At 48.9% G+C, this 13387-nt stretch overlaps 1 protein-coding gene across 4 annotated transcripts in view; it reads left to right on the top strand.

Annotated features, from left to right (window-relative positions):
* TBX5 (T-box transcription factor 5) overlaps positions 1-13387 on the top strand; it is a 44206-nt gene that overhangs the window by 10050 nt on the left and 20769 nt on the right. For all 4 annotated transcript variants that reach the window (XM_036221412.1, XM_036221413.1, XM_036221414.1 and 1 more), the window contains exons 6-7: positions 2921-3073; positions 10157-10248. In XM_036221412.1, coding sequence (XP_036077305.1) covers positions 2921-3073; positions 10157-10248 — 245 coding nt within the window. The remainder of the gene's footprint in view (positions 1-2920; positions 3074-10156; positions 10249-13387) is intronic.

Raw genomic sequence — 13387 nt, 5'->3', positions numbered from 1 at the left:
TGCCTTAGCGTTGGGATGGTCCAGCTGAGAGGGAGACCCCCAGGCCACCTGCCCCATCTTTTACAGATGGGTGAACCAACCCACGGAGGTGAACTCTGGTGCTCCGGCCCCTTTTAGCTTGATACTCTTGGGCAGACTTTTTTTTTTTCTCCTTTTAACTTTCCTCTCCCTTCACCGTTCCCAAAGCAGATAAACCTAGACCAGAGACCAAGACCTGGAGTCCCATTGGCCCCAAGGGTGAGGGGCCTGGCAGGCCCCCTGAAACCGTGTAGGATATTGAGTGCGCAGATCCCACCCTCCAAGAGATGTGTGTAGCTTTTAGCAGATGCTCCACAAGGCATCGCTATTTTTTCCCCAAAGAAAAACAAAGGAAAAATAAAACACTCGATTGGGGGAAATGTCCCCAGATCTCTTTGCTGGAAATAATCACCAGGACAGAACACTGTCTTTGAATCCGGTGTTTAGAACCCTTAGCTTGATGATTCCACCGTTATCGTTTGTGTTAGGGCATCTGACCCCCTAAACAGCTTAGAGAGGAGGACTGGGGGGCTGGAAACAGGCAACCTATGTAACTGCGAGTCCAGGAGAAGGGAAGGGACTTGTCCAAGGTCATACAGCTTGTATTTGGGTACAGGATTTGAGGCCAGGTCTCTAATCCCCAAAGTGGTCCCTGTGCCGCCATGTTGTCTTTTTTAGAGAGAATGGGCAGACCCATGATCCCCAATTTGGGGACACGAGGGGAGATGGACGTGAGTGGATTTGACCTGAAGGACAGTTTGCGGAGGTCCAAATGGGACTTGAGGGGCCTTAGGGTTGAGGCGCGGAACCCGCGGGGGCCTCCCGGGGCGAAGGGGCGGCCGGACCCTCCACGGATCCGCGTCACGTTGCCTTTGCGGTGGGGAGATTGAGCTGCTGGCCACCGCTCCCTTTCTGCGCGGTCGCTGTCGCCGTTCCGTGTAAAGCGAGATGGTTTGTCCACAGCGTCCTGCTTGCTGAGGCACCCCAGCGCAGGAATGACCTCGAGGTGGTCATCCCTGCGGGTCCTGAACCGAGACTGTATTGTAGGCCGAGCGCTGGGGAGGGACGGGGCTATTTAGTGAAGGTCCCGCGGGCATCTTCCGGCTGGCTGGAGCCCTTCTGAGGGCCGGGACCTGGATGGCGGGGGCCTCCGTGCGACCTTGGAGCCGGGATGCAGGACCGCCCCCCAGTCCCATTGGGGCTCCTGGCTTCCCCCGTGCGCCTCGGGGCGCGCCTCTAGGGTCGGGCGCTAGCGCGGACTCCTGGGGACCGCGCGCGCACCCCGGCTTGTCTGGGGTCCTTCGCTGCGGGCGAAGAGGGAGCAGCGCTTCGAGCCGCTCCGCTCAGTCCAGCTGCCACGTATTTCCGCCCCGGTCTCTCCGCACCGGGAGCCTCGAGCCCTCGTCCTAATGAAATTAGGAGCCATTAGATCGCCCTCGCGCTGATGTCTCCACGCTGTCCCCGGCCGTCAAAGCAATTTGGCTAAGCCGGGACGATGGCCCCGCGTCGGCGCGGGGCGTCGGCGGCCCGCGGGGCCCGGCTGCGTCTCTCTGTCGCCACGCCGCCCGCGCCGGCGTCGCTATCGGCCGGGGAGGCGGCCGGACCCCGGCGGCCGGAGATTAGAGCCGCGCGGCCGGGGTTCGGGGCGGCGCGGGGCCCTCCCCCTCCTCCAGGCAGGTCTTGAGCGTTGGCCCAAGTACCCTGCCCCAGGATCATCAATGCAAATAATCAAAGACACAGACCCGGCCTCGCAGCCCCCGCTTGCGGTCCTGGGGAAAACGCAGGCCAGATTTCCAGCCCGCTAAGCGTGGCGACTCGCCCCTGCGGTGGGTATCAGCCAGAACGTTTTTGGTAAATATTAGCGGTAACAGCCTCCCAGGAGCGCGCAAACTCAGGCGTCATCGGAACAACAAACTCAGTTTACTACGAAGGATGCTGCTCTGCGAATAGTCCTGCCCCGCTAGGGTGTGGATCCCGGAGGCCCCCCCACCCTGCTACTCCTGATAGCGATTCTAGTGGTTGTAATAACAGCGCAGCTACAGCAGTCAGATCCCACCTTGTCCCTGGGAGCACCCCAAACACGGAGAAGGTTGCAAGGTAGGCGAAAAAGATCACGTCCCCCAAAGTGGATGTGGCCCGTGCTGTCCGGGCCCAAGTCTGGAGATAATTCCAATTGTGGATCCTGAAATGTTGACAGAGTCCCCGAAAGTCAACCTCAAGCCAACCAGGTCCTTGTCCCACAGGGAAGGTGGAGTTGGTGCCTCCCCCACCTCACCCCCGATCTCACCGTCCTCAGGGTCCCAGCCCCCACCCCATTCGCCTCCTTTTTCGTTGACTCCACTTTGTACATTTTCCAAACAAAGGGCCAAGCCCTTGATTTTTATTCCAGTTTTGCAAACGCTCAGATCTCTTCCTTTGCATCTCTTAGAGTTTTCTTTCCTTTTGTAGTGCGGGGAGTTATTCGTATGTTTGATTGTTTATTTGTTTGTTTCTTCTCCCTTCTCATTCCAAAATCGTCACCCGGGCGTGCCCTGGGGCACCAGTTTCTTGCTTCAGGTTCGCAGTGGTCCCGTTGGGGGCGGGAAGGGCCCGACGCAGGGGAGTTAATTTATTAAGCAAACTTTATTAAGAATTCTGATTTACTGCCGTGTGTGCTTTGGGTAGATTCCTGGAATATTACCCTGGCTTTTTCAGTTGGAAATTGTCATTTTTGAAATGTTTCTTTTTAATGAAGTCACTGGCCCCTTTTCAAAACAGGAGAAAAAAAAAATCGGGCTCTTTTTCGAGAGCCTATATAAGGAGGCTAATTTGGGGGGGTGGGGTGGGGTGGAGAGCCGGGTTTTATCTGGAAACAAAGGGGTTTTCATTTTTCTTACAATCTCATTTTCTTTATTATTTTTAGATTATTCTAAATTCCATGCACAAATACCAGCCCAGATTACACATCGTGAAAGCGGACGAAAATAATGGATTTGGTTCAAAAAATACTGCTTTCTGCACCCACGTCTTTCCTGAGACGGCATTTATCGCAGTGACTTCCTATCAGAATCACAAGGTAAGCCCGGTACCCGGTGCCAGGGAACCAGAGGGCCTGGGCCGCCTGCTCCTTCGCGGGACTCTGCGGGGTGTCCACACAGTGGGAGTCAACTTCTGTCCCCAGGGGCCTGGAATGAGACAGAGCCTCAGCCTAAGAATTGTAGTTGTTTGTACTATATTCACTGGGCTTCACAGACTTCTCTCTCTGTCTCTCTCTGTCTCTGTCTCTCTCTCTCTGTCTCTCTGTCTCTGTCTCTCTGTCTCTCTGTCTCTCTCTCTCTCTCTCTCTTTCTCTCTCTCTCTCTCTCTCACACACACACACACACACACACACACACACACACACACACCCCAATTAGGAAAAAAAAAACTCGTCAAACCATAGATGTCCACGTACTCAAGAAGGCATTCCACTGCACTCATGAAATGATCAGTAAAATATACATCACTTTATTGCATGACTCCACGCTCTGGGGTGGAGGCCTGGGGCCACCCATCCTGGAGACACTTTTCCAGTGGGGTCAATCAACTTCTTCTTTCCACTCTGCCTTTTGGATGCATTTCAAGTCGAATCTGGGCAGGTGGCAAAGTTACCGGAAACCTTGGGTTTGGATTTTCCAGATGCTTCTCTAATTGGTTTCAGCAATTACTGCCCCTGGACCACATGCTCAAGCATGGTTTGCACTGTTAAAACAAAAACAAAAACAAAAACTGAGCAAGCTGTGCCACCAGCAGCCTAGACCACCACTCCTAGGACTTAGACAGGATGCTGCAAAACCACAGCCTGGGCTTTGTGTGTCTGTTTGGGAGTGCGGCGCCCACGTGGCCAGTGAGTCGTTTGGGAGAAGGTGGCTGCAGTTACAGGGTAGAAGCGAGGTGATGCCTGAACGATTGTGTCAATGTCAGAGCCCACGCTGTTTGAAATACAGGCCCTGCTTCAGGCATTTTGAAGCTTGACAACTCCATTGGAACATACGCCCCAGAACTGCACGTTCCGGGAGTGTTATTTATTCTTCCTCACGAGAACGGGTTCGTTTCGACTTGGCGTGGTTCGTGTCTGTTCTTCAGAAACCTGAAGAGTGCATGTGGATTCGTCGTACCGGTCGGGGCAGCAAGACTGAATGATGCCTAAGGCTGGCAATGAAAGGATCTGGAATCTAACGTGGCAAGATACGGGGGCAGGGGAGGGGCCTCGGCCACTGCCGGGCTGTAAACTGCGAAGAGTATTCGCAGTGATTTGGGGTTAGAGGGCTGTTTGTAGGGGCGAGTGGGGGGGCTCCATGTGGGATCAGTGAGAGTGGGTCACACGGAGAACCGGAAGAGACCGACGTGAAATGACGTGAAATGGCGGCATCTCTCCCCCTCCACGGCGCCTGCCCCACCTGCAGGAGGGGACATGCGGGCTGAGAGGGCACCCTCAAGTCTCCAGTCACCCAGAGAGGGTCATGCCAGTTCAAACAGGGTGTCAGCTAAGTGAAGTCAGGGCAATTACAAAATGCTGTGGGCCATCTCCAAATTCGCATTGTCAGTGACCAGGCCAAACTGTGATGGATGGATGGTCTCTTGCAGGCCACAAGGCCTGTCTGGGAACCCAGGTCTCAAGAGAGCTGCTCTCCAGAAGAAAGCTCCTTCCCCCTACAATGTAATTACTTTTTAAAAGGGAAAGAGAATTTTTCTGAGTCCCCCACCCCCAGAAGAACCAACAGGAGCCAAAACGTTAAGGCTAAATGTCTTGAAAGTTGCAAGATTATTTCAGGCTAATTTGAGTCTGGCTGCTAGAAAACCGTTTCTTCTGCGGTGGCCGTAAACTTATGTTTGACTTTGTGGTGACAGTCACAGGGGGAAAAAAAATGGAAAAAATGCAAAATATATAGGCTTAGAGGGTCCAAAAATATGTAGGATTTTTTTTCTTTTTTCTTTCTTTCTTTTTTTTTTTTTTTTTTTCCAAGAAAGCTCAGGTTCATACAGAAAGGACAGGAAGTGGTGTGCACAGGACAGTGACTTGCTAAAGAAACCTGTGGTTGTGCTCAGATCCTTTGGGGGAAATTCTAAGGTCTGTGTAGTTAAGATCTTAGGGTCCATCAGGTGTGGGTAGATTAGGGAGAATTCCCTCTCTCTTCGTTTACAGCTCTATCTGGGCATAATTGTCATACGATAAACTACAATATTGGAAGTAGACAATTTGATAAGCTCGACTCATATCCAGGAGACATCACCATAACCACTTCTGAATATACCCAACCTAAATTCCTCCCCCCCTCATTTAAACAATTAAAAATTTTGAGGTAACATTGGTTAATAGCGTTATGTAAATTTCAGATGTACAACATTATAATTCTCTGTCTGCTCTATCAGATTTCTGTTCTTTAAACACACGTCTTCTCTGGTGAATAGGTTTAGGGATCTACGTGAATGAAGAAACGCTTCCCCAATGGGGTGCGTATGTGTGGGTCTTGAGCACGAACCAGGAGACGGTGTGTCAAAAATGTTCACGGATCTAAAAGTGTGCATCTCCAAATATGCATTTGGATATTTGTGTATCCCATGACCACACAAAGGGTTCACACACAGGGTTTGGTTCTTTTCTTTTGGGTTGGTCCAGGCAGCCCAGTTGAGCTATACACACGGGTCTTTTTAGCCAGCCTGACATCCGGAAGAAGGATTTCATGGGAGATGACTTTCCGTCACTCTCCCTGGTATGAGGTTTCCTGCCCCCCCCCCCACCCGCTTTTTAGTCGTATAGAGCCAAAGGCCGTACTTTCTCTGTCAGGAGAAAGCCTAAAGCAGTATAGTTTCCCAGTTCAAGTCCAGGGCTGCTGCAAATGTTCCCTGCATGGATATATGATGTGTGACTTAAATCAGCGGGCCAGGCTGAGCGTGATTTGTGGACTCTGTCTTGTTCCTTTATTGTCCCACCTGGACCGGGTGTTGAGACTCCTGACTTCATGGGTAGAAGTCACCTGAGCTCTTACTCACCGTCTCATGGCTTTCAGGTGGGACTCTGGAGGCAGACTGCCCGGGTTCAAATTTGTTTGACTTTGGGCAAGTGACTTAACTCAGTTTTCCACATCTGTAAAGTGGGGGTAGTGAGAGAATTACTTGTTATTGTCGTTGTAAGGATTACAGGAGATAATCCGTGGTACATGTAGCACAGGCTGTGGCCCAGGGTGAGCACAGAAAGTTGGTGACAATCGCGTTGATTGACTACCTAATGGTCAATTTGTTAACGGGGCAGCTCCATCCAAAACGCAGGCTCTGGAAAACTCTTTCTTACCCTGTTTCAGAACCTGAAAGACTGAGGTTTTAAATAAGTTCTTATTGCTCTGTGGTTGAAAAACCACAAAAGGTTAGTCTTTGTGGTTTCGTTAGTTCATTCGCTGATCATGTGGTCAATTCAAGGACTGTTTGCCCAGCGTTATGCTTTGGATAAGTGAGCAGGGAAAGAAAAGCCATCCGGGTGATTAAATTGCAAGAACAGTTTGGGAAAAATACGAGCCACCGATTTTTTGGTCAGAAGGGCTCAGCGCCTTCACAATGACCTTCACTGCGAGGACGCAGGTACCAGGTGGAGGCAGGTAGGTGGCAGGGTGCATTTCTTAGGCTGCAGTCACACGCCGTGTACCACGGGGCTGCTAATGCCACGGCGTATTTCCTCAGCCCAGCTGCGACCCTAAGCTGGATTTGGGAGTTATTTCCCCAGATGGTTGACAGCTTGAAAAAGACATTTAAAAACTCGAGTCTTCCCCCAGCGACGTCCACTCTGTGAAACGCGTTTTTGTAAGGTTCTCACTGCGGTTGTCAGCAGCTCCCGGAGCGATCCCTAGAAATATTTAGGTGTTAAAAAAAGGTCACGTGGGAGCTTCATTTCCCCGCTGCTGCAACAATGGCTGTGTATGCGAGCACGTCGACCCCCGATATTAACTCACTTTGCCATTAAAAGGCATTTTCCTCCTGCTTAAATCATTGTGTAAGGAGCTTGTATTTATGAGGTATGAGCTTTCTGGTTGGGACCAGGAAATGAACCCCTAATAGAGAGACATAATTAAGATTTTTGGCCCTCGTGAGGGTTTTTTCTTTTCTTTCTTTTTTTTTTTCAAAAGCAAGAATTCACAACAATTATTCTCATTAATTTTTACAACCTCTGTCTCACTGGTTGGAGCTGGCATTTATATTTGTTCCCCCCCCCCACCTCCAACCCTCCCTTGGATATCCGGTTTTATGCTCATTTTGGAGGGAGTATGTTTGTATGACTAATGGAAGTCACTTTCGGGGGGGCCTGCTGATAGAATTCAGAGGTCCCCGTGTCTCTGTGTGTTTGTGTTCCGTGAGTGAGCTAGCTGACTAGCAGCACATTAGAAAGGAATTTCAAGGGCAGGGTTATCGTATGTATCAAAATGAAGATGACATTTTGATTACGCAGTAAGATGGACATTTTCACCGGAAGCTAAGCTTGTATGTTGACATTTCTCGGGGGAAATTTTCATGTCCTGTAGGCGTCTAGACTCAGTCTCCGGAGCAAGACATATGTAAGATCAACACACCTAGGTGTCTGTACAGCAAATGGTGCTTATCCTATGCAATCGTATTTTTGGAAGCCATGGTGAGCAGTGTAAGAATTCGGTGGAAGTAAACTGAGGTGTGAAGAATGGGTTTGAGCAAAAGATTTTGCCTGATGAAATATCAAAACTCACCCTTTTCATGTTTTCTCTATTTTTTTTTTGTCCTTAAGCTCTTGGCAGAGCAGTGACTAGTGGACTAGACATTAATTAATTCAGTCCCAAGGCCACATCCCCATTTGTCTTCAATACTCTAAGGGACTGGCTTCAGTGACTGGGGCTGGGCTGAGGGACTAGAGAGAGGGGCAAGGATTCCCTCCACACCCTTTGACGGTGATCTAATTTTTACTTAGCTTTCTGAGACTCTTTCCTTTTTTAGAAAATGACCTTGAAGAAGTGGGTCACATTTTATTGGGACAAAGCTGGAGTGGCAAAAATCACTCTGGTAGATGGGCTTTTACCCTCAGGATAGAACTGGATTTGGGAGAGCACCTTCTAAAGACTGTATTTTAAGGGGATTTTGTAGACGTTTCGACTCATTCTGAACTGTCGAGTCGAAATCAGAAAGCTGCAGGAAAGGGTACCATTGTTTTAAAAAATTAGGGAGGAGGGAAGGTGTAGATACATAAGTACCCATGCGTGTGAAGAAATGGTTTTTAATCGATTTTTTTAGAGCAGTGTTAGGTTCCCAGGACAGTTGAGCAGAAGGTACAGAGAGTTCCCAATGCCCCTGGTCCCCGCACACACACGCACAGACTCCCCCACTACCTGCACGCCCCACCGGAGTGGGACAGCTGTCCCCATCCACGAACCTGCACTGACCTGCCATGTCGCCCAAGTCCGTAGCGTACGCTGTGGCTCACTCTTGGTGGCGTGCGTTCTTCGAGTTTGGACACGTGTGTAAGGACACGCACCCACCGTTGTCGTGTGACACAGGGTACTGTCGCTGCCTGGAAAGTCCGCCGCGCTCTGCCCGTCTGTCACACCCTCCATCCTGGCAGTCACTCACCTATTTACTGTCACCACAGTTTTGCCTTTTTTTGTTAAAATGTCATATCGTTGGAATCATATATTTTTAAAATGTTAAATGTACATATATTTCTATTGTGAATGCAACAGTAATTGTGTATTCATTATAGAGTCTTTAGAAGACCTCCACAAGCAATCTCTCTTCCAGAAAACAGAACATACGAGAACGCCTGCCCCTCAGTGGACAGATTAGAGGGTGCCTTTGTTAATTACTCCTGGTCCAGAGGTTCTTAAAGGCTATAACTGTACTACTGGGCGTAGATGCAATGGTTTTTTTGGGGGAAGAGGGGTTACTTGAAAATGATAGACTCATAGAAAGTTCTCTTTCGATTCATCCATCAGGGAGAGAGAGCTTTAGTCCAATCCCCATGTGTGTTAAATACAGCTCTAAAAGTGTTTAATCTTCCTTTGCCACGAGGAGAAAGTGGGCCTTGAGTTGAGAGCCTTCTGCGGGGACCAGTAGAGAGAACTGGATATATGTTTTCTTTTTCTTGAACAGCAAGTGATTCTAGTTCGACATCTAGAGAAGTAATATAATGCTTTGTATGAAACAAATTTAAGTAAAAAATGGTTAGATTTTAAATAGGAATGTTAAGCAGACCAGTGTACAGGTGCCACACAGATCGAACTTGATGAATGCTCCCCTGGTGACTTATCAAAATGCGATTCACTGGCAGCGTTCTAGAAACTACTTCTAGCAAATGCTACGTAGACGCATTCTCTTCCCTGGGTCTGGTAGCGTTCACGCATGACAGCAGACTCCGTGTGGATGGTTTACACTGAAGTTCTGGACCTCTAACCAAAGACCCGGTTCTACTGCTGAGTTTTGCACATTGCAACAAAACTTTCCAAGAAGAGGGCTCTCTCTTTCTTACCTAAAAAAAAAAAAGAAAAGAAAAATTAAAAAAAAAAATCAAAGAGCTTCGGAAGCTATTGGATGGCTACTGCATATGTTATATAATTCTATTTCATTAGACATCGTTTATTTCATTAGACACCGTTTTCCGCCCCAAGCAAGCAAAATGTGTGTGTGAGACTATGGACTGAACACGAGATGAGGCATGGTAGGATTGTGAAAGCAATGGTCAAGCCCTTCCACATGGAGATCGCCATGTGGCAGCGTGTGCGACACCGTGCCGAGATGCACGGTTTTCCAAAGGGAAGGCAGGGACCAGCCCGTCGAGGCCTCGTTGGTGTTCGAAACACACAGTCCTGAGCTTCAACAGCCAACAGCGAAACCCGGCTGTGACAATGCGGAGCATGACTTTAATTAATGGGGAAGCCAAATCTAGCTTTTTCCCTCTCCCCTCCTTTTTAAAGCAATATGATTGAGAACATTTTTTCTTTTTTTTTTAAAGCTTCCTCCCGAAGCGGTGGGTCTCTTTGACGCCACCGGCTTAATTTGCTCTTCTTGGTGGCCAGAGGCTGCGTTTCCATGACGCCTTCTTAGCTCACGTCCTGAGGTAGTGTAGCAATCAAGGGAAAACCAACTCTCTCTCTCTCTCTCCTTCCTTCAGATCACCCAATTAAAGATTGAGAATAACCCCTTTGCTAAAGGGTTCCGAGGCAGTGACGACATGGAGCTGCACAGGATGTCAAGAATGCAAAGGTAAGGCAGTGGGTTCCTCGCTCCTTCCTCGCCACATACCCCCAAATCAGCCAGGCGAGCCAGCAGCAGCATGGCGCCTCCCTGCACCAGCCATCCTGCACCCATCAGGCGCCGAGAAACGGGGCCCCGTTAGCCGCTGAGATAAAGAATGAGCCTTCCCGAATCCCACTTTCTGATAACCCCCACGTGTGGTTTCCTCGATTGTGCAACCCAGAGAGTGTATTTTCTGGGGAGGAGAGAAAGTACAAGAGAATTTGGCATCCTCCATCTGCCCGGGGGCGGGGGGGCAGAGCTATCATGTCCCCCTTTTTCTTTGCCGTCTCTGTTCTTCTGGTGACATCCTCGCGCCTTTTCTTCCCATAAGTCACAGCCGACGAATGATTTTCTTCCTGGCAACAGCTCTTGGTAACTGAGAGGGAAGTTAGCGACTCGATGGTGAAAATACAGACAAACTCGACACTATGTGGTGGTGTCTAGGGCACTGAGGGTTTGGGAGCTGGTGATAAAAATCGCTCGGTATTTTTATATATCCTGTGGTCGCAGTTGCTGATATGATGAATTGAAGGGGCTGTAGCAAATGTATATAGTGGGAATTGGGTCTGATTTTGAAAGGCTCGTGGAAGCATTGCCAATTTTGTCGAACTCTCCCTACCTCTTTTTACGCTTCCCAAATAAGTTACCATACGGCAAGGGAATTAGAAATACATCTTGATCCCTTTGACCAAGAACGTTGTTTTTTGTTTTTGTTTTTTGTTGTTCGTTTTATTTTGTTTTTGTTTTTTTGTCCCTTTTGATGGGTTTTTGTGTTTCAAAATAAAATGAGGTCATTCGGGAAGCTTTTCTTTATCCTTTCCGGAAAAGCGAGAGTCGGGCAGATGGACAGACATACTCATTCAGAGGAAGTCAAGAGACTTGAGAAAGGGGAAAAAAGGTTGTGGCTTTGTGGTTTCAATACCGAGTTTAGAGATACACATCATGGAAATTGTTTTTAGATTGCAGGCTTATCAGATTTAACTTTGCATACTTTTAGGGAGTATAAGGCCAAAAAAAGGTGAAGGGGAATAAGGTAGAAATTTCCAGTTATACATTAAGTCACGGGGATGTAATGTTCAGCATAGGAAATATACTCAATAAGGCTATAATTGTATGAATATACTCGATAATGCTATCGTAATTGTACAGTGACAGAGAATTACTAGATTTAGTGTGATGATCACTTCGTTAGGTATATGAGCGTCGACTTTGTCGTACACCTGAAACTAATATAATATTGTATATTAACTATATTTTAATAAAAAATAAAAATAAAATAATACGCCGTTATCTTTGGGCATATACACATGTACTCCACACATTCCTGCTGTCATAATTGGTTTCCTCCACGATCGTGGAGTATGAAAAATGCTTTTTGTGGCTAAAACAACCCAGTTGTTAAGTTATTATTTGAAAAAGTTGTGGCATTAAGTGTCTAGGTTTTGAAATTGGAGTTGGATTTAGTTTATGGTCAGCGGAAAAGTTGATGACAAAGATCACGTGCAGCTGAGCGGGGTCACACTCTTCGTGGCCCAGTTCTCATTACTACGGTGTTCAGACTCGCGTCCCAGTAGGATGGTTTTCTGTCATTTAGGCAGCTTAGCCACTGAAGACAAAGTCTGGCCTCCGTCCTCTTGCGGGTTAGGGTCCAGGCTATGTGGAGAGGGACACGATGGAAGCCACCCCATTCCAGCCGGCAGCTGAAGGGTTTTTCCTACCCCACCTCTTCCCTCCTTCCCACAAGGCCAAGGGCAGATGGGGAAACGGATTTAAGGTGTTGCAAATCACCCCCTCGAACTTAACCAGTCACCAGGTCCTGCCGATGCCACCTTCTTAACGTGTCTTGGAATTCACCCCCTTTCTCTTACCGGCCCCCACCATCCTTGTCTGCCGCAGCCTCCTAATGTAGTTAGATTTCACTTCAATCATGCTTCCCTCCAGGACAGTCTCCAGGCAGCTGCCAAAGACATCTTTGTAAAACGCAAGCCAGACGAGGTTATCCCACACCTAGAACGTTCCAGGCCTCCCATGGCCCTCAGTATAAGGCTCAGACTCCTTCAAGTGGTTGATCATGCCCTTCCCCTCTGGCCTGGCCACTTCCCCTCACGTTGTCCCTCTCCAGTGCCCCCTCTCTGCTTCGACCATGCTCCAAACCTATGTTCTTTGCATTATTTTTGGCCTCAGACTTTGCCCGCTCCTCCTTCTCTTGGTCCTTTCCTGCCCATCACTAAGGTCTGTAGCTTTTCATTCCTCCAAGAAGCTTTCCCTGGCTACAGATAGAGTCCTGTCTATCCCCACGACCCCTCCCCACTCTCCTGGAGTCAGGCCAGGGCCCTGCCCTTTGAAAGCTGATTGGGCGGCTGATAGACATGGAAGCAGAGACAGGTGGGACGTGCATGCGTTTGAGAGCTCACCTGTCAGTGATTCCGGGGACTCTTCCCCAACGTTCTAAACACAGCTGCTTAGATATTTAGGCAGCTGACTCTACTTTGGTTTCAATTGGCCGTCCAAACCACCTCCCTCATTATCGCAGATTGGCGGGCGTTTGACGAGGTGTCCTTCCTGGGTAGATACTGCAGGTGGAAGGCACGGTAATCACAGGCACTTCGTAATTGACATGGTGGAACAAAACGCTTCGCCTGAGAGCCATGTGTGTCTTTGTGACTGTGTTAGGAGTTGTGTTAGGGAGCAAGAGGGCTGAACTAACCGGTGACCAGGTGGGAGCATTGCCATCTGCTCAATTCCCTGGAGATGGCCCCGGGGAAGGACGGGGAACTAAGCAGAGTACCTCCAACAGAAGGCTTCGGAGTCAGACAACCCTGGGTGCGGTCCTTGCTCTGCATTTATCCACATGTGGCCTTGGGCAAATGATTTAACCTCACGGAGTCTCAGAGTCCTCATTTGTGAAATGGGCGTAAATAAACATGGCTTCCGCCTTTAGGGTTCTTATAAGAATGATATGAGAGGGTGCCTGAAAAGGCCTTGGTTCCTCATTCAAGCTCAGTAAAAGGGCATCTGATTTGGGGCAAGACTCCCTACTACTCCCCATTTTGGCCTTGTTCGGAATTCATTCTAGACTGTGGTCCCAGCTCCCAGGTTGCAAGAG

This window comes from Rousettus aegyptiacus, unplaced genomic scaffold, assembly GCF_014176215.1.
Source record: "Rousettus aegyptiacus isolate mRouAeg1 unplaced genomic scaffold, mRouAeg1.p scaffold_m13_p_5, whole genome shotgun sequence".
Taxonomy (NCBI): Eukaryota; Metazoa; Chordata; class Mammalia; order Chiroptera; family Pteropodidae; genus Rousettus; species Rousettus aegyptiacus.
This window is presented reverse-complemented; position numbering and strand designations above follow the sequence as displayed.